The following is a 21,262-nucleotide window of genomic DNA, read 5'->3' as shown; positions in this document are numbered from 1 at the left end:
TTTCAAAGTACTTTCATGCAGGTATGTGAATTTTGTCTCTTTTGACAAAATTACTTACATCCTCATAGCAAGCTCAGACTGACTCATAGGAATACCGATTAGATGAGCAGGACTCCACATCACAGATAGGTTGCTTGAGGATTGCTGCGATTCTTGAGCCACCAGCTCTAGCAAAAACTCACAATTACATTATTTCTATTCAATGTACGTTTAATTGTTTTTATAAACTGCACTTTTGTTTGTAATCCCCTCAGATCCAAGTGTCAGAAAATAAGCTTTTGAAAGAATGACACATGTCATTGCAAGTACCATAAAGCCTGTGTATCAACTGAATTAGTATGTCAACTGAATCTCTCACACTGGGTGGAAGAATGAATTTTTAAACAGTTTGCAAAGTCACCAAAAGCAGCTTAAATCAGTAATGGATCGATCGGGAGAAAAATCACAAATGCCAGCTTGCCTCAGTGGTAGCACTCTAGCCAAAGTCAGAACGTCATGGGTGCAAGCCCCACTCCAGGATTTGAGCACATAATCTAGGCTGACACTTCAGTGCAGTACCGCGAGAGTGCTGCATTGTTCGAGGCGCCAACTTTCAGATAAGATCTTAAACTGAGGCCCCATCTGCCTGTTGAGGTGGACTTAAAAGATCCCACTGCACTGTACAAAGAACAGCAGGGGTGTTCTCCCAGTATCCTGGACAACATTTATCCCTCAAGCAACACTGCTAAGACAGATTAACTGTTTATTAATCTCAATGCTGTTTATGGGAGCTTGCTGTGAGCAAAACTGGACACCTCATTTGCCTACATAACAACAGTGACTACACTTTAAAAAGAGTAATTCATTAGCTATGAAGTGTTTTGGGATGTCCTGATAACATGAGAGGTACTATATAAATGAAAGTTTTTTTTATTTGAAATAGAACTTCCTAGTATCAAATTTATTTTGCAGCAAGACAATCATTAATCATCAGTCAACCTCACAATGTACATCATCATTAACCTTTTCTCCAAGATCCCCAATATCACAATAAGACTCTGAAAACTAACACGATACAGCCGTTGTAGCCCACGGTGGCAGAGTCGCTGTGAATACTTGCAGCTGCCACCTTGGGTAATTTAAACAGCTTTGATCATTATGATCAATGTGCCCCTTTTTTCACATTTTACAAAAATTAGAATCATACCATTCATCTTAAATCTAATAGAGCAAATCTTTGTACAAGTCCAATTCTGTTATACTATAGTGATTTAGCACATCTAGTGCAACAATATTTCTAGCAGTCAAACCCAAAGGAACTACTGTGCTTAACATACAAGTTCCAATGATGTTTAATATTAAAATACATAGGGTACAGACTGCACACAGGTTCCTTCCAGTGCTTTATAATTTTTACACCATTCATGAACCTAACATATTAACTCAAGACTTATGTTACTTGCTGGTAATGTGAACAACTGCACTCATGAAATAAAAATCATAACCCAGCAGCAGGAGTCACATATCCTCTGTACATTAGCTCTTCAAAAACATCTTGGTCATCACCCTTCCAGCTTTCTCAGTTGATGACCTCAATTTGCTCCCAATGGTATGTGGGGGGTACTGAAATGAATGAGAAATGGAATTACAAACTTTCTGAACATCCAGTCAGATTGGAGCCTGTGGTCCTAGTTGCATGGATGACTGATGATTTGAATAAAAAATATGAAATCACAAACAAACTATACATTAAGAATGTGAATTAATTAAACTGAAGATGATTCCCCCTCCTTCAAGATAGCATTACTTTGGGAAGTAATTTAGCACTAAATCCAGAAAATGGCAGAACACAAATAAAATTTGCATAAATATTGTATTATGCAAAGGAGGTGTGTGTAAACTGTTGCCACAGCTATCTGTATCTCCTAAAGCAGAATAGAGAATTTTTCACTGTCAGGATCAGAAGGTACAATCGCCACAATAACTTTCCCTCCCGAACCCCCGCAAAGGCTACTCCCACCTCACTTCATTTCCCCTTTTACATCAACACTCCTGCACTGCATTTCCAATCCTCAGAACCACTTCCCCCCCCACCCCCGGCTGTATTTCTCCTCCCAGATGGCTATCTGATCCATGCCTCTATCCCCCTATCCCCACCGATCTAAATTCCCCGTCCTCAGCATTCCCTGCCTCTCCTCTTTCCCCCTTCTGCCAATGTATTATCCCTTCCTTCTCTGCTCCCCTCTTCCTCTTTTCCTTTTCCCCCCCCTCCTCCCCATATTGAATACACGCACGCACACGTGCACACACAAACACAATCTGTGAAAGTAAATAGAAATATTTTATAGCAGGACATAAAAAAATAACTGTTTGCCTCTCATTGAACACAGCACAACTTGAAATGTAGCCCTGCAGCTGAAGTAAAATTTGTTGCAGCAGACATTCTGGTTCTCAACTAGCTGCTTTTTAATGTTAGGGAGGGGCAAACACCAAAATAAACCCCAAATTTTTCCTTTTTGCCTCTCTTGTAAGGCCAGAAAACTTTCTCTAGTTGCAAACATTTAGCCTCTTAGTTTAGTAATCAAATCCAATCTGTACTGGGACAGAGAACTTTAATGTTCTACAAAGATCTATATTAACCAACAGATCGTTGCAGCCCAGCTTAGCAAGCTGCAGAGAAATCCCATCTTGCTCCTCAATGAAGCAGAATACAAACTATACAGACTAGCGGTCATGATCAGGATGGGCTAATCCACGCCAAGAGTCCATCTTTTTCAAAGTAGCAGCAAGCTGTCGATGTTCTGCAACAGACTGTCCAATCTGCAGCCTCCAAGAACCTGCCAACCCACTCCTATTTATGCTTATATTTATTGCTGGTTTATCCTGTTTGAACCTTGTGAACCTGTAGGCTTGGAAAGGGCTGTTTTAAGTACTGTTCCTTCATTGGCAGACAAATCTGAAATCAGACCACCAAGATCTATTATCAGCAACTTGGGATAAATGAAAATTAATGGGAACATTGAGTTAAACTTTATACATGACCCACAGTATATACCAATGAAAAAAGCTTGAGCAACCCTAATCTACCAGATTGCAACTTGAGCAACACAAGAATAGCTGCTAGCATTTAAGCCAGGCCTACATAGCCAAGACAGTGATACTAGAGCTATTTAATAGTCAATATTCTGCATCAATCCAAACAGTCTACACAGAATATCAGCAGCAACGGTTCACAGGCCTACATCTCCCTGCTGTAGAACACTCTCAGGAAATCTCTCCCAAAGCACTGTTCTCTGTATGCTGAATTATCCATTATTTGCTGAACCAGGGTTGTTGGAAATCTCTGATTGGCCCCCTGATACCCCATTATAATTTCTCCAAGTCTTTCTGTACCTCCAGCAATCACCAGGGTGAAATTCATGAGACCTCTGTCCCAGTCAAACTGTTTTTTTTAAAAACACTCAAAAAGCTAGTAACAGTAACTGAAATGAAATAAGAACAGATATCACTGCAACATCCATAAATTCCTGCATTATAAAATATTACATCACTCTCAAAAGTAGTGGAATCCCTTTAATAGATCATGCACCGGCTATAGGATCACAAAATAATTTCCTCACCCAGAAGGGCACACAGGTACTCCCAAAAATACAATTAATTAAAATATCAATGACTAGTAAAAAGTGAAATGCGAAGTGATACGTTTCGGTAGGAAGAACGAGGAGAGGCAATATAAACTAGAGGGCACAACTCTAAAAGGGGTACAGATTCAGAGCGGGCGTATGTGCACAAATCGTTGAAGGTGGCAGGGCAGGTTGAGAAAGCGTTTAAAAAAGCATACAGGATCCTCGGCTTTATAAATAGAGCATAGAGTGCAAAAATATGGAAGTCATGATGAACCTTCATAAAACACTGGTTCGGCCACAACTGAAGTATTGTGTCCAGTTCTGGGTACCGCACTTCAGGAAAGATGTGAAGGCTTTAGAGAGGGTGCAGAAGAGATTTACTAGAATGATTCCAGAGATGAGGGGCTTTAGTTACGTGAATAGACTGGAAAAGCTGGGGTTATTCTCCTTGGAACAGAGGCGGTTGCGAGGAGCTTTGATAGAGGTATTCAAAATCATGCAGGGTCTAGGCAGAGTAGATAGAGAGAAACTGTTCCCACTGGCGGAAGGGTCAAGAACCAGAGGACATAGATTTAAGGTGATTGACATAAGAACCAAAGATGACATGAGGAAAAACTTTTTTTTAAAAAAAACACAGCGAGTAGTTAGGATCTGGAATGCACTGCCCGAGTGTGTGGAAGAGACAGATTCAATCATGGCCTTCAATAGGGAACTGGGTAAGTACTTGAAAGGAAAAGATTTGCAGGTCTATGGGGATAGGGCGGGGGAGTGGAACTAGCTGGATTGCTCTTGCATAGAGCCGGCGCGGACTCAATGCGCCAAATGGCCTCCTTCCGTACTGTAACCTTTATGATTCTACTACTTAATAGCTCGATTGTTGCAGACCAATATGACCAAATTTTTATTTAAAAATCTATTTTGAGGAAGTTGCAGAATAATTTTTTTTTAAATGTCACTGGCCTGCAATAGAAATTAAGCAGCAAAGCGGTTTCAAACCTGAATTCAGCCTTACAGTACTCCAATAATACGTACTATCTGCTCCTGCTATATGTGACCTTGCAGTGCTCGACAGGACAGAGAACCTGTATCTCACTCATCCTATATCTGACCTGGGAACAGTTAATCCCAATATAGGCTGCTAAACAGTGGGAAAGTGTTACATTCTCTAACAACAACATTATTCATCTTAATGGGCACAACATTTATGAAAAAGTAACAAGATACTAGATTCATAGGATTATCCTTTTATGGTTATACCAAACTGCTTATGCAAGTTATGTTAGGTTACCTTTTTACATAGCCGTGGCTCTGAAGTGCTTTGGTGCATCCCGAGATAGTGAAAGGTGCTATACAAATGCAAGTTTGTTTGTTATTTCTTTGAAATAAAAATGCAATTGAATAAATATTGTAAAGGTACATTTAGCCTCATATTACTACATTCAGTCTCTATGGTATGTACAGATTCATGTATTTTTAAAATTGGCCCCACCCATCGCCTAATTTCATGTACCACAACACCGCACCGAAGTACGGCAAACACAGATCTCAATCTGATTTTCTCACACCCCAATCAGGATGGAGGTTTTAAGACAACATGTCTAGGTTGGCAGGTTTCATTACAACTTAGGAACTAGTTGACTACCCACCTACTTCCTTTAGACCATTTGAATCACTTATAATGTATTAAAGCAATGTATAGCAACTTCTTTTTGCAAGCTATTCTAGGCTCTGATCTTTAAGTCAACCCAGTATTCATCTAAAGCACTTACAATGATGAAAGCATTCAAAGTCCTTGTGCGGGCAATAAATGTCAATCTACATGGATTTTAGTAAGGCATTTGACAAGGTCCCACATGGCAGACTGGTCAGAAAGGTAAAAGCCCATGGGATATAGGGAAATGTGACGATTGGATCCAAAATTGGCACAGTAACAGGAAACAAAGGGTAAAAGTCAATGGATGTCTTTGCGAATGGAAATCAGTTTCCAGCAGTGTGCCACAGGGTTCAGTGTTGGGTCCCTTGCTGTTTGTGGTATATATTAATGATTTGGACTTGAATGTAGGGGGGCATGATTGGCAAATTTGCAGACGACACAAAAATTGGCCGTGTAGTTGATAGTGAAGAGGATAGCTGTAGACTCCACGATGATATCAATGGGTTGGTGGAGTGGGCGGAAAAGCGGCAAATGGAGTTCAACCCAGAGAAGTGTGAGGTAATGCACTTAGGGAGAGCAAACAGTAAAAGGGAATACGCAGTAAACGGGAATATATTGAGCGGGGTAGAGGAAGTGAGAACCTTGGAGTGCATGCGCACAGGTCCTTGAAGGTGGCAGTACAAGTAGATAAGGTTGTGAAGAAGGCATATGGAATGCTCTCAGTTATTAGCCGAGGTATAGAATACAAAAGCAGGGATGTAATGATGGAGCTGTATAAAACGCTGCTAAGACCACAGCTGGAATATTGTGCACAGTTCTGGTCACCACATTACAGGAAGGACGTAATTGCTCTGGAGAGAGAGTGCAGAGAAGATTTACAAGAATGTTGCCAGGGCTTGAAAATTGCAGCTAGAACAAGTATTTTACCAGAGTGTCTATTGACACCACTGTGTCAGCCAATGAATTGGACACTGGGAAAGTGAATACCGCATCAGCATATATAGAGAATGATCATGGACGAGAGAGGAGAGATTGGATAGGCTGGGGTTGTTTTCCTTGGAGCAGAGGAGGCTGAGGGGAGACTTGATTGAGGTGTACAAAATTATGAGGGGCCCAGATACAGTAGACAGGGAGTACCTGTTTCCCCTAGCAGAGAGTTCAAGAACTAGAGGACATAGATCTAAGCTGATTGGTGGAAGGATTGAGGGGTCACGAGGAAAAACTTTTTTACCCAGAGGGTGGTGGGTCAATGGAATTCGTTGCCCGAATTGGTGGTAGAGGCAGGGACCTTCAACTCTTTGAGAAAGTACCTGGACCTGCACCTAAAGTGCTGTAAGCTGCAGGGCTACAGACCGGGTGCTGGAAGGTGGGATTAGAATGGGCACCTGGTTGTTTTTCGAGCCGGCTCGGACACAATCGGCCGAATGGCCCCCTTCTGTGCTGTTTCTTTTCTATGGTTCTATGCACCAACTTTGATCAGTTTCATTATGCTGGTGCCCTAAACTTCTGCACCCATGCAATCAAGTCTCGCATGAAATAGTGGAAATTTTGAGATGACTTTTTAAAGTCAAGAATCAGAAATTACACACTTGGACTGCAAAGAAAAAACAAATTTCAAAGTCTGATAATAAAGAGGATATGATTCATAGCAGGTCAAAGTACATAAATATCCCACCAGTTAGTAATGGAGATGACACACCATCTTTTTCTGCATTACATTATCTGCCTTAATTTATAAAGTCTAGTCATTGTAGATAAGACCAGAGTAAGCAAAAAATACTGTATTTGTTTTCTAAGAATTTAATGCATGCAATCAATTAGGTCTCAAACATATTCTCCGACTATTACCAGATACATTCTGACAAAAGTTAGTCAGTCACTCCCATTGGGTGTTCAGGGCATGCCCTGACACAATCTCGGTAGATGCAGCACAAGTCAGAGTTGCATGTCTGTCAAACATTGGAGGCATTTTTACTCCTGCAGCTGTAAAACAGATCTCTCACATTCTTGTCTATACAGGTGGATTCTGACAACTTATTTTGCCCAAAAATGTTACGGTTGAAACAGAACTTCTACAGATTGTAAGAAATTCTTGGGTTTTTTTTATTACTATGCGGAAGATTATACTAAGTACAAGCTGCTGTTGTCAGATAAGATGATTAGGGAGCAAATCAACAACTACATTAAACAAAAGAGACATGAAGAATTGGAGACAACCTTCCCCAATTAGAAGAATGCATTAGTCATGTGTAGTTTGGGAATTATATAGAACGGGAAGGAATAAGAAGCCATTATGTACATTATAATTTCATTCTGCGATAATTACACACAGATAAAGGCACTGTATGCTTTTAAATGAACTAGAGTGCAGAAGATCAAAAATAGATCTTGAATCCACTTATACACCACTTTGAATAAACACAACAGTCTGCATTTTCATCCACATGTGAAAGCAGACTTCAGAATATTAACAGATGATCAGCATTCACCACATTTCTTATTACAGTACTGCTGATTCAGTTCCAGTACATGCCTAGTTTAATCAGATATGTATTAGACCCACAACATTCACAGAGATCTGGAATTATGGCAAAAGTATCAAATGCCTACAAAAAAAAGCAGCAAATGAAATTAATTCAATATCAAAGTTAGGGTCTGAAGAATTTTTATTGGGTTCCATTTTATCCAGATGGTGTTTGTATATGTTTCATATTTATAAAGCTTTAGACTTTTGCTTAATCATGACAAACACTGAAAAACTACCTGGGTGGGAATCAACCCATGGCCATACTACAGATGGCCCGAAAGCCACTAAGTCAGTCATTTTTATTAGCCAAAAGCAAAACATTGACAGTGGTTACAAAGTGTACTTTTGCACATCAAGGTCTTTAGGGCTTAGACAAAACAAAGTTGTAGGTTCTTACTGTAAAAGCAAGGGTGCATAAATTACGCTTTAGTGTGGCCCTCAGATATCTTCAGGCCACATTACAGAATTCGTTTTCAACTGGAGTCCACTAGCGCCTGTGAGGTCAACAGTTTTCTGTAATTGTTGATTTATTACATTCTTTCTGTTGCTGTACATTCATTTTAAAAAAATCTTCTGCAAAGAAAGCAACATTTTCCTTTCGGTAGCTGACATTTCCCTTTGAAAGTTAAGAAGAGGGACTCAAGCAGCTCGTCACTATATTGTGTTCAGCCACACAGAAAAAAAAATTGAAAATCATAACGACAACCAGATGCCAATACAATGCATACAAACCTTAATCCAGTAATAAAGAACATTTTCAGGTACAGTTTCCAGTGTTTCCTTGCACTTGTAATTTTGCAAAGTAAAACTATATAAATAAATGGAAATTATACAATTACCCTAATCAAAGGCCTTTTCAGCCCTGGAATCATTCTGGTGAATCTACGCTGTACCCTTTTCAAGGCCAATTTATCTTTCCTGAGGTTTGGTGCCCAAAACTGAATGCAAAGCTCCAGATGGGGTCTGGCCAAGGCTCTGTACAACTGAAGCATCACTTCCTCACTTTTATATTCCAACCCCCTTGAAATAAAGGCCAACACTTCATTAGCCTTTCTTCACAGATGCTGCCTCACTTGCAGAGCTTTTCCAGCATTTTCTGTTTTTATTTCAGATTTCTGGCATCCACAGTATTTTGCTTTTGATTTAGTGTTTAATTCACTGCCAATTCTCTTCCAGGAATGCCGTTTGTCTCTTTTACCTTATTCACCTTCATTGCTTTCTGTTTCCCCTCTCGTGTTTGATCAGATTTCTTCTAAAACTCACTTTCACAGCCACATCTCTTTCCTCAGCAACTGTCTCCAGCTCCGACTTATTCCACGTGGTTTCCAACTTAAATTCCACCCTTCATGTTTTGGATCCAGCCGCTATATCGCCATGATAATCAGCGTTCCTCGAACCAACGCTCTCGCCGCTTCCTGAGATCCACGCTCAATGCCACGTGCCACCACATGCACACTCTCGACCTCTCTCTCCATCAGCACCGACTCATTCTATTTCAGAGTTGTCCTGCTCCGCAAATCCATTTCATCCCTCGCCTCATCCGGCGCTTTAACAAAAAACTTTTCTTCTTCCTTTCAAGGACCTTTGTCAAGGACCACAAGCTTCAACAACTCTTAGATACCAACAGCCCTCCTGCTCCTTCTTCCCCTTCACTTTCTTCTGACTCCATCCTGTCCTCCAATCTCACCCTTTGTCGTGTTTTCACCATTCCCTCTGACCTTCCCCTTTCTGACCCCAAACGATCAGTCCTCAGCAAAGGCCTTATCTTCATCCCCTTACGCCCCCACGTCAATGAATTTTGAGCTCGACACGATGCTGAGCTCCTCTTCCTTCGCCTTCATGCCCACTTCTTTGGCCAGGAGTCCTCCCCCGCACAGCGGACCCTTTCTCCCATCTTCAGAATTCCACCTGGATCCCTCCCTCTGGTCTCTTACCCTCTCGATCTTTTCGTTGCGAACTGCCGGCGTGACGTCGGCCGTCTCAATTTCTCTGCTCCCCTCACTCACTTGAACCTACCTCCGTCTGAACTTACAGCACTCCATTCTCTCAGGTTTAACACTAACATAAGGAATCTTACAACACCAGGTTATAGCCCAACAGTTTTATTTGAAAATCACAAGCTTTCTCCTTAGTCAGGTGAGTGTGGGATTCCATGAAAGGTACCGCATATATAGTCAAAGAACAATGCCTGATGATTACAGATAATCTTTCCAACTGCCCGTTGTCAAGGCAATCAAAGGAGTCGAATAGTGTTCAGAGAGACATTACATACAGGACTACTGAATATACAAACGGTCAGAACCAGAGGGGGGGGGGGGGGGGGGAGGGAGAGGGAGAGGGAGAGGGAGACATCCGAAAGGAAGAGAAAAAGAGAGAGAATGACCAGTTGTATTAAAAACAGATAACTCTTTTTTCGCTGGTGGGGTTACGTGTAGCGTGACATGAACCCAAGATCCCGGTTAAGGCCGTCCTCATGGGTGCGGAACTTGGCTATCAATTTCTGCTCGATGATTTTACGTTGTCGTGTATCTCGAAGGCCGCCTTGGAGAACGCTTACCCGAAGATCGGAGGCTGAATGTCCTTGACTGCTGAAGTGTTCCCCGACTGGGAGGGCACCATCCTGTCTGGCGATTGATGCGCGGTGTCCGTTCATCCGTTGTCACGGCGTCTGCATGGTCTCGCCGATGTACCACGCTCCGGGGCATCCTTTCCTGCAACGTATGAGGTAGACAACGTTGGCCGAGTCACAGGAGTATGAACAGTGTACCTGGTGGGTGGTGTCCTCTCGTGTGATGGCGGTATCTGTGTCGATGATCTGGCATGTCTTGCAAAGGTTGCCGTGGCAGGGTTGTGTGGTGTCGTGGACGCTGTTCTCCTGAAAGCTGGGTAATTTGCTGCGAGCAATGGTCCGTTTGAGGTTGGGTGGCTGTTTGAAGACTAGTAGTGGAGGCGTGGGGATGGCCTTAGCGAGGTGTTCGTCGTCATCGATGGCATGTTGAAGGCTGCGGAGAACATGGCGTAGTTTCTCCGCTCCGGGGAAGTACTGGATGACGAAGAGTACTCTGTTGGTTGCGTCCCGTGTTTGTCTTCCGAGGCGGTCTATGCGATTTTTCGCTGTGGCCCGTCGGAACTGTCGATCGACAAGTCGAGCGTCATATCCCGTTCTTACGAGGGCGTCTTTCAGCGTCTGTAGGTGTCCATCGCGTTCCTCCTCGTCTGAGCAGATCCTGTGTATTCGCAGGGCCTGTCCATAGGGGATGGCCTCTTTGACGTGGTTAGGGTGCAAGCTGGAAAAGTGGAGCATCGTGAAGTTGTCCGTGGGCTTGCGGTTGAGTGAGGTGCTGAGGTGCCCGTCTTTGATGGAGATTCGTGTGTCCAAGAAAGAAACCGATTCTGAGGAGTAGTCCATGGTGAGTTTGATGGTGGGATGGAACTTGTTGATATTATCATGTAGTCTCTTCAGTGATTCTTCATCGTGGGTCCATAGGAAGAAAATGTCGTCAATGTATCTGATGTATAGAGTTGGTTGGAGGTCCTGTGCAGTGAAGAAGTCATGCTCGAACTTGTGCATGAAAATGTTGGCGTATTGGGGTGTGAATTTGGTCCCCATGGCTGTTCAGTGTGTTTGGCTAAAGAACTGGTTATTGAAGGTGAAGACATTGTGATCCAGGATGAAGCGGATGAGTTGTAGGATGGCGTCTGGAGATTGGCTGTTGTTGGTGTTGAATACTGAGGCTGTTGCAGCGACGCCGTCATCGTGGGGGATACTGGTGTAGAGTGCCGAGACGTCCATCGTGGTGAGAAGTGTTCCTGGTTCAACTGGTCCATGGGTGCTGAGTTTTTGTAGGAAGTCTGTAGTGTCGCGACAGAAGCTGGGGGTTCCCTGTACGATGGGTTTCAGGATGCCCTCGATGTATCCGGAGAGGTTCTCGCACAGGGTTCCGTTGCCTGATAAGATAGGACGTCCGGGTGTGTTGGCTTTGTGTATCTTTGGGAGGCAGTAGAAGTCTCCAACGCGGGGAGTACGTGGGATGAGAGCGCGTAGGATGCTTTGAAGGTCTGGATCGAAGGTCTTGATCAGTTTGTCTTTGGGAGGCAGTAGAAGTCTCCCATGCGGGGAGTACGTGGGATGACAACGGGCAGTTGGAAAGATTATCTGTAATCACCAGGCATTGTTCTCTGACTATATATGCGGTACCTTTCACGGAATCCCACACTCACCTGACTAAGGAGAAAGCCTCCGAAAGCTTGTGATTTTCAAATTAAACTGTTGGGCTATAACCTGGTGTTGTAAGATTCCTTACATTTGTCCATCCCAGTCCATCACCGGCATCTCCACATCATAACACTAACATAGTCATTAAACCTGCTGACAAGGGCGGCGCTGTTGTTGTGTGGTGAACAAACCTCTACCTTGCGAAGGCTGAACGCCAACTCTCCGGCACCTCCTCCTACCTCCCCCTGGACCACGACCCCACAGCCAAACATCAAGCCATAGTTTCCCAGACCATCACTGACCTCATCTCCTATGCAGATCTTCCCCCCCACGGCCTCCAATCTCATAGTCCCCCAACCCCGTTTCTACCTCCTTCCCAAGATCCACAAACAGGACTGCCCTGGGAGACCCATCATTTCAGCCTGTTCTATCCCTATGGAACTTATTTCCTCCTATTTCAATTCTATCTTATCTCCCCTTGTCCAGTCTCTTCTGACCTACATCTGCGACTCTTCTGATGCCCTCCACCATTTTACAGTTCCAGCTCCCCCGCCCTAGCCGTCTCCTTTTCACCATGGACGTCCAATCCCTCTACACTTCCATCCCTCACCAGGACCCTCCGCATCTTTCTTGAACGGAGGTCTAACCAGTCCCCATCCACCATCACCCTCCTCCACCTGGCTGAACAACTTCTCCTTTGATTCCACTCACTTCCTCCAAATAAAAGGTGTCACTATGGGAACCCGTATGGGACCCAGCTATGCCTGTCTTTTTGTGGGATACATGGAACATTCCTTGTTCCAGTCCTACTCAGGTCCGCTCCCTCACCTCTTTTTCCAGTACATTGATGACTGTATTGGTGCTTCTTCCTGCTCTCGCCCCTGACTGGAAGATTTCATGAACTTTGCTTCCAATTTCCACCCTTCCCTTGCCTTCACATGGTCCATCTCCGACTCTTCCCTTCCTCGACTTCTCTATCTCCATTTCTGGGGATAGGCGGTCAACCAGTATCTATTTTAAGCCCACCGACTCCCACAACTACCTTGATTACACTTCCTCCCACCCCGCTTCCTGTAAGGACTCGATTTCATTCTCCCAGCTTCTCCGTCTCTGTCGCATCTGTTCTGACGATGCCACCTTCCACACCAGTGCATCAGATATGTCTTCCTTTTTCCTCAACCATGGATTCCCCTCCAATGTGGTGGACAGGTCCCGCACTTTTGCCCTCATCCCTTCCCTTCCCTCCCAGAACCATGATCGGGTCCCCCTTGTCCTCACTTTGCACCCCACCAGCCTCCACATTCAAAGTATCATCCTCCGCCGTTTCCGCCACCTCCAGCACAACCCCACCACCAAACACATCTTCCCTTCCCCTCCCCTTTCAGCATTCCAAAGGGACTGCTCCCTCCACAACACCCGCTCTCCTCCCCACGGCACCAGCCGTGTGAGAGTAGGAGATGCAACACCTGCTCCTTCACTTCCACCGTCCAGTGCCCCAAACACTCCTTCCAGGTGAAACAGCGGTTTACTTGTACTTCTTTCAATTTAGTATATTGTATTCACTGCTCACAATGCGGTCGCCTCTACAATGGGGAGGCCAAACGCAGATTGGGTGATCGCTTTGCTGAACACCTCCACTCTGTCCGCAAGCTTGACCCTGACCTGCCGGTCGCTTGCCATTTTAATTCCCCCTCCCACTCCGACCTCGGCCTCTTACACTCTTCCAATGAAGCTCAACATAAGCTCGAGGAACAGCACCTCATCTTTCATTCAGGCACTTTACAACCTTTCAACACTGATTTCAATTACTTCAGATCATAACCACTGCTCCCATTTTTTTGGACAACAAGTGCTGGTAATAGTTCTGCTGTTGCCATTCACAGCTACTGTGGACCCACCTTTTGTTTTTTAACTTGTCCCATTATCAGCCTCCTTGCCTTGCACCCCTTTCCCCGGCTCTGTACTTGCTTAAAAAACTTTAACTCTAATATCTTCCAATTCTGACGAAAGGTCTTTGACCTGAAACGTTACCTGTTTCTTTCTCCACAGATGCTGCCTCACTTGCTGAATTTTTCCAGCATTTTCTGTTTTTATTTCAGATTTCCAGCATCTGCAGTATTTTGCTTTTGATTTCATTAGCCTTTTTGATTACTTTTTGTACCCATGCACTAGCTTTTAGTGATTTATGCACAAGGACACCAAAATCCCTTTGCTCCTCCACAACCTTATTAATTTCTTTGAAGAACAGAAAGGGTAGTCAAGGGTAGTGTAGATGTAATATATTTGGGTTTTCAACAGGTCTTCGATAAGGTACCACATAGTAGACTCATGACTAAGGTCAGTGCGTGTGGAGTCAGGGGACAAGTAGCAGAATGGATAGCAAGCTGGCTACAGAGCAGAAACGAGAGAGTAGGGGGTAAAGGTAGTTACTCTGACTGGCAAAAGGTGGGAAGTGGTGTTCCACAAGGATCGGTGCTGGGAACACTGTTGTTTACCATTTACATCAACAATTTGGACTCAGAAAAACAATTTCAAAATTTGCAGACACCAAATTGGGGGTTACAGTTAATATTGAGGAGGACTGCGACAAAATACAGGAAGGCATTAATAAATATGCAGAGTGGGCATGCAATTGGCAAATGAATTTGAATATAGATAAGTGTGGGTATTACATTCTGGTAGGAAGAATAAGAGGGCCACATACTGCTTGAATAATAAGTGTCTAGTTGGGGTAGAGGAGCAGAGGGAGGGTACAGATACACAAATCACTAAAAGGAGCGACGCTGGTTAATAAGGCCATAAAAGAAGCAAACCAAGCACTGGCGTTCATTTCTGGAGGGACAGAATTGAAAAGCAGAGAAGTTATGTTAAACTTGTATTGAACCTTGGTTACACCACACTTGGAATACTGTGAACAGTTCCGGTCTCCATATTATAAAAAGGATATAGAGGCACTGGAGAAGGTCCAACAAAGATTTACTAGGATAATACCAGAACAGAGAGGTTATACCCATCAGGAAAGATTGAGCAGGCTGGGGCTCTTTTCTCTAGAAAAGAGAAGACTGAAGGGTGACCTGACACAGGTATTTAAGATTATGAAAGGGCTTGATAGGGTAGACATGGAAAAGGTGTTTCCACTTGCAGGGGAATCCAGAACTGGGGCCAAAAATATAAGATAGTCACTAATAAATCCAATAGGGAATTCAGGAGTAACTTCTTTACCCAGAGTCTGGCTAGAACGTGGAATTCACTACCACAAGGAGTAGCTGAGGCAACTAGCATAGATGCATTTAAGGGGAAGCTAGGTAAACACACGAGGGAGAAAGGAATAGAACGATATGCTGATAGGGTTAGATGAAGTGGGGAGGGAGGAGGCTCGTGTGGAGCATAAACACCGGCCTTTGATAAAGTCCCACATAAGAGGTTAGTGTGCAAAATTAAAGCACATGGGATTGGGGATAATATACTGGCATGGATTGAAAATTGATTAACAGACAGGAAACAGAGAGTAGGAATAAATGGGTCTTTTTCAGGGTGGCAGGCAGTGACTAGTGGGGTACCGCAGGGATCAGTGCTTGAGCCCCAGCTATTCACAATATATATCAATGATTTGGATGAGGGAACCAAATCTAATATTTCCAAGTTTGCTGACGACACAAAACTAGTTGGAATCGGGAGTTATGACGAGGATGCAAAGAGGCTTCAAGACGATTTAGACAAGTTGAGTGAGTGGGCAAATACATGGCAGATGCAGTAGAATGTGGATAAATGTGAAGTTATCCACTTCGGAAGGAAAGGCAGAGTATTATTTAAATGGTGATAGATTGGGAAATGTTGATGTACAAAGGGACCTGGGTGTCCTTGTACAACAGTCACTGAAAGCAAATATACAGCTGCAGCAAGCAGTTAGGAAGGCACATAGTATGTTGGCCTTCATTGCAAAAGGATTTGAGTACAGGAGAAAGGATGTCTTACTGCAGTTATACAGGGCCTTGGTGAGACCACACCTGGAGTATTGTGTGCAGTTTTGGTCTCCTTAACTAAGAAAGGATATACTTGCCATAGATGGAATGCAGCAAAGGTTCACCAGACTGATTCCTGGGATGGCAGGACTGTCGTATGAGGAAAGATTGAGTCGACTCAGCCTGTATTCACTAGAGGTTAGAAGAATGAGAGGAGATCTCATTGAAACATATAAAATTCTGACAGGGCTAGACAGACTGGATGCAGGGAGGATGTTTCCCCTGGGGGGTCCAGAACGAGGGGTCACAGTCTCAGAATACGGGGTAGGACATTTTGGACTGATGAGAAATTTCTTCACTCAGAGGGTGGTGAACTTGTGGAATTCTCTACCACAGAAGGCTGTGGAGGCCAAGTCACTAAATATATTTAAGAAGGAGCTAGATAGATTTCGAGACACTAAAGGCATCAAAGGGTAAGGGGAGAGAGCGGGAATATGGCATTGAGATAGAGGATCAGCCATGATCATATTGAATGGCAGAGCAGGCTCGAAGGGCCGAATGGCCTACTTCTGCTCCTATTTTTTCTATGTTTCTATGGACCTGTTGGACCAAATGGCCTGTTTCTGTGCTGTATATTCTATGTAATTCTTAGTCTCTCTTCCGATTTGTCTTTCACCAGTGTTCATTATTACTAAAAAATGAGAGCAGTGAAGGATAACAAAAGGTCATTTGTCCCATCGAAGCTCATCCCTCTTGCACATTAGTTCACCCATCACGTTATCTAATTACATTTTAAGTAACCTCAATGTTTTTGCTTCTATTATCTTGTTTCATAGATTATTTGTCTGAAATATACTTTTCAATAACTTTTATTTATGTCCTCTGGTCCTATTTTCTTGATGTATTTTGAATCTGAGTTTACCTTGTTTACAACTTTAATACTTTGATGAGGTCGTCCTTAGCCATCGTCTTTCCAGACTGTACAACTTGAACGGTCTAAATCATCCCCTTTACACTTGGAATCAGTGCTGCTGCTTTATTTAGTACCCTTTCTAATGCAAGTACTGTTTATCCTTTTGCAGCATCATGAACACAGTATTCTAAGGTACTATCAGAGGGGGAACTGTAGTCGTAAAATATTGTGAATATATTTAAATAGGGAAAAGTGTATGTGTCTGTGATTCCCCACAAATTGGATTATGAATCTCCTGGGCTGTCAGGGGCAAAGCACTAAGCACATCTCTAGTGGCCAGTTAGAGGTTTTACAAGAGGCCACCTGCCCAATCAAAAAATGATGTGCAACACAGAGGGTTTGAAGAGAAGATAGGGAAATACAGTTTTTCAAAAGTGTGTGTACTAAAAACAAGTATCTGTATACCCTCAATAGCGCTAGTTCGACATTTTGTACATAAGATTTAGCAGTTTGTATTTCACACATCATACTATTATCAGTTATCAGCTTCTCCAGGGAAATTACAATTCACCACAGAACAGGGAAGCTCTCCCTGGAAATGACAGGTGAGAGAGATCCAGATTTCTGAGCTAAAGGTATGTTAAAATAACATGTTCATTTGCACAACCGAAAGAAAATATTGAACTTGCCATCACTGGTGGGAAGGTCAAATATCCCATCTCTAAGTGGTTCAATACAACAGCCACTGCACAGAATGACTGCAGGGGCTGGAACACATGAAATTCTCTGATCTACAAAAAGTAAAATAAAATCTACTCATAACTGCCGCTACAATATGTTCAAGTTATTTGTTTTCCTCTCCCACCCCTCGATAAAGTGCATAAATTTTTGCCCTGGTAATCTGTCCAAAATTCAAGAACTCGCCACAACTGTTTTCAAGTTTGTTTGAACTTACAAACACAAAACTCAAAGTGGTCATGGTTAAAAGTACTTAGTTCCTAAGCAATGCTACAGGTTTATAGAGCCATTAGTCTATTAAGAAGATAAAGCAGAAGGTGGTAATTCTCCTCCTAGAGAGGAACTTAGAATTCAACCATTTCAATGCTTAGTATATGACTGTAAATTCATCAGTAAGTCAAAGAATAAGAAGCATGTGATACTGTACAGCAGTTATTGATGAGTTTAGCTTTTCTTTTTAAATCAGTATAGACACACCTGTGGATTGCAATTATCCCCTCCCATCCCCAATGCACACTGCACTCCCACACAGCACACCAAAGTGGCTATACACTCTACTTGTCTAAATTCAAAGTTACTTATTTCAAATTATTACTATTTGATTTTTAAGGACTAAATTCTGACTTTGCTGTGTTATCTAGCTAGCTTAATTTATTGAGCAATTCAAATTTTTAGCACAAAATGACTGATTTCTCAATAGACTGCATAAAGCTTTGGATTGCCTACAAATATCCAACACAGGCACGATGGGCCTATTGGCCTCCTTCTGTGCTGTATGATTCTATGAAATACTGCTGGAAAAGTCTGCACCAGCCTTGTCCCAGGTGCTTGGAAAGTATTCATATTGTCAGTTTAACAGAGACATTAAAATAAAACACCAACAAAAGCATTAATTACCTACCTGCATACAATTCAAAGCAGACATCAAAACAAAAGCCACAAGTGGCTAATAATATGAAGCAGGCTCGCACATTTAAATGTCAGGATCATGTACTGACTGTTGCAAGAATGAAATGGAAGCCACAAGTTCCATTAACTGACTTGGGAGGCAGTTATAAAGCACAAAGGGATGTAACACTCCCAATTGATATGCAGCCATAAAGAGATAATTTATACCAGTACTCCAAGGTCACTCTCAGTCCACAATTCTGAAGCTGGTTTTCCACTCATTTTCCTGATGTTGGATGACATCACAGCTGTGACTTTAAGGAAATTTCAGCTGGGGGCCTGAACTCCCAGAGACCACATTTTGACTGGGCAAAAGGATTTGCGCTTCTGCTGTGAAACACCCCAGCTGCTGGGGTTTCATTTTCACATCCCAATGTATTGAAGAGCCGATTGATGGTCTGGCTTTCTATATATACTTTCTTTAACTTTAGTATTGCAATGAAACTGCTTCACTGCAACATTAAAGTTGGGATTATAAACAGACCATTATAGAGCCCATCAAAAGGATCCAAAATGTATCTCACTCTGTAAAAGCTACAAGTCCTCAGGACTAATTAAACCATCTCAGGCAGGGAGTAATTGGATGTCTGTCAGTTTGTTTCCCCTACAATTGAAAAAGGCTCTCTTGCTAGTTAAAATTCTGACTGTTTTGTTAAGACATTATCATTCTTTACACAGTGATATAAGCCATCATAGCACATTTTTAAGTTTAACAAGAATTCAATGGAAATGAATTTGCAAATATGCAACATTCACCAGCTCTACTTGTCTTTGATATTGTACACAATAGCATGTGTTACATTTTTGACCATTAATTTTACTTGCCCAAATCAAACCTATATTCTACACCTGTAAAGTATTAATTGCAAAAGCTTAAACAAAATGTCATCAAATTTGTAATCTCATGAAGTAGGGTCCTACTGTGTTATTTCAATATACTTTTTCTTACTGGTTTCATTCCCAGGTTTTTTTTGTAATCAGCAAACTTTTATTCTTACTCTGATGTGTCATTTAAACTAAAAGAAAACAATTACAAAATTATTCATTAAGTTGGTTGTCTGTCCAAAAAATGAAAGACTTGACGCATGATAAAGCACCAATACATGGCCTCAAGTGACACAGTTTCCTTCTGGAAATAGCACAGTGCATGCCTGACGTTAAAACGGTACAATTCTGACCATGGCTTAAAAAAAACTTGGCTGGTTCAGCAACAAACCACTTGCTATCAAATAGATTCCACGTTGGCAATTATTAACAAGGTCCTGGTACACTGGCAGGATTTTTAAAAATTCTTCAAAGAAAATTCTTAATTTACAAAAACATAACCACAACATGCAATGACTTGGAAATCCCTGCTGTAACAGGCCCCAAATTATGAGGTGCAACAATCTACTCATTGTGTAAGGCTACCTGAAGTACTGAATCAAATCGACCAACAATGCCACCCTAAATAAATCAATTTTCTTCACAGGCTACAGGAAGTTGCATTTAATCTCATAACCAATTTGTCACAGTTCTCAGTAACACAACAGGCTATAGACAACAGTTAAAAAACATACTTAAAAGTTCTTCACAGTCATCCATTTTCTCTTAGTTCTCACCTTTGCAGTATTTTTTTCAATCCTCCCCTGCCAACAACTCATTAGTGTTTTTTTTGTCCATAAACCATCATCTCTCTCCCAGTCCCTGTTTGCTCCTTACCCTCGATGCTAATGACATGCTCTCTGATCTGGTTCTGCAGGATGGGGTCCTCGATCCTCTCCAGCAGGTCGTAGATAGAGTAGATGTTGGGATGGACGCTCTCGAAGCGCTGGATCTCGGCTCGGATGGCCGCCGAGTTGGCCAGCTGCTGCTGGTAATTCATCCTTTCACCGAAACCCAAGGGCGGCTGGGTGAGAGGAGATGGGGTAGCAAAGCGATCACACATACAGGGACACAATGTGAGACAGACAGGGTCACACACACATACACAGGGGGAAAGGGGAGGGGGAAAAACACTAGACTATAATAACACAGCCTCTCCCCACCGCGGCAGCAGCTCCACCATCCTCCACTTCGTGCACACACTCTCCCCCCCGCCAACAATCCCACAGGCTCGGCACAGGCTCCGGCGAGGATCCGCTCCATAAGCCGCCGCTCTGGCTGGGTTTTCTGCCCCGGTCCCCGGGCTGTAGGTGCCTGTGTGAAGCGGCTCAGCTCTCGCTTCTCTCACATCGCGCTCGCTACCGGAGCACTGCGGTCTCCCAGTGCAGGGCGGGCTCACAGCGCCGCTGCTTAACGTCTTCAGGCTCGCCGCAGTGGCCCGAATCCGGCGTGTTCACTGAGAGCCCAGCTCTGCCGCTAAATCCTGGCCTGGCTCACACTTAATCCCGGACCCGCCGCAGCTGCCGCACCAGCACCGTGACCGTGACGTCACGCAGCCAGCTCCGGCTCGGATTAGCTCAGCACAACCCCTGCCCAGCAAACTCGCAGCCAGGCATTATCAGCCCAGCAAAATCCCAACCAGGCAATATCAGCCCAAGCACAGTCTCTGCCAGGCAATGTCAGCCCAGCAAAATCCCAGCACAGTCTCAGCCAGGCAATGTCAGCACAGTACAGCGCCAGCACAGTCCATGTCAGGCAATGTCAGCCCTGCACAGTCCCAGCCAGGCAATATCAGCACAGTCTTAGCCAGGCAATGTCAGACGAGCACAGCTCCA

The 21,262-nt window shown here is 43.3% G+C and overlaps 1 protein-coding gene across 1 annotated transcript in view; it reads right to left on the bottom strand.

Moving 5' to 3' along the window:
* agap1 (ArfGAP with GTPase domain, ankyrin repeat and PH domain 1) overlaps window positions 1-21,015 on the bottom strand; it is a 655,663-nt gene extending 634,648 nt beyond the window's left edge. Inside the window, exon 1 of the mRNA XM_067987994.1 lies at window positions 20,265-21,015. Within this exon, the coding sequence (XP_067844095.1) occupies window positions 20,265-20,490 (226 nt within the window). The 5' untranslated portion in view covers window positions 20,491-21,015. The remainder of the gene's footprint in view (window positions 1-20,264) is intronic.
* Window positions 21,016-21,262: the final 247 nt, after the last annotated feature.

The sequence above is a fragment of the Heptranchias perlo genome, chromosome 7 (genome assembly GCF_035084215.1).
Source record: "Heptranchias perlo isolate sHepPer1 chromosome 7, sHepPer1.hap1, whole genome shotgun sequence".
NCBI lineage: Eukaryota > Metazoa > Chordata > Chondrichthyes > Hexanchiformes > Hexanchidae > Heptranchias > Heptranchias perlo.
Note: the sequence above shows the minus strand (reverse complement) of the source record. Positions and strands in the feature narration are given on the sequence as shown.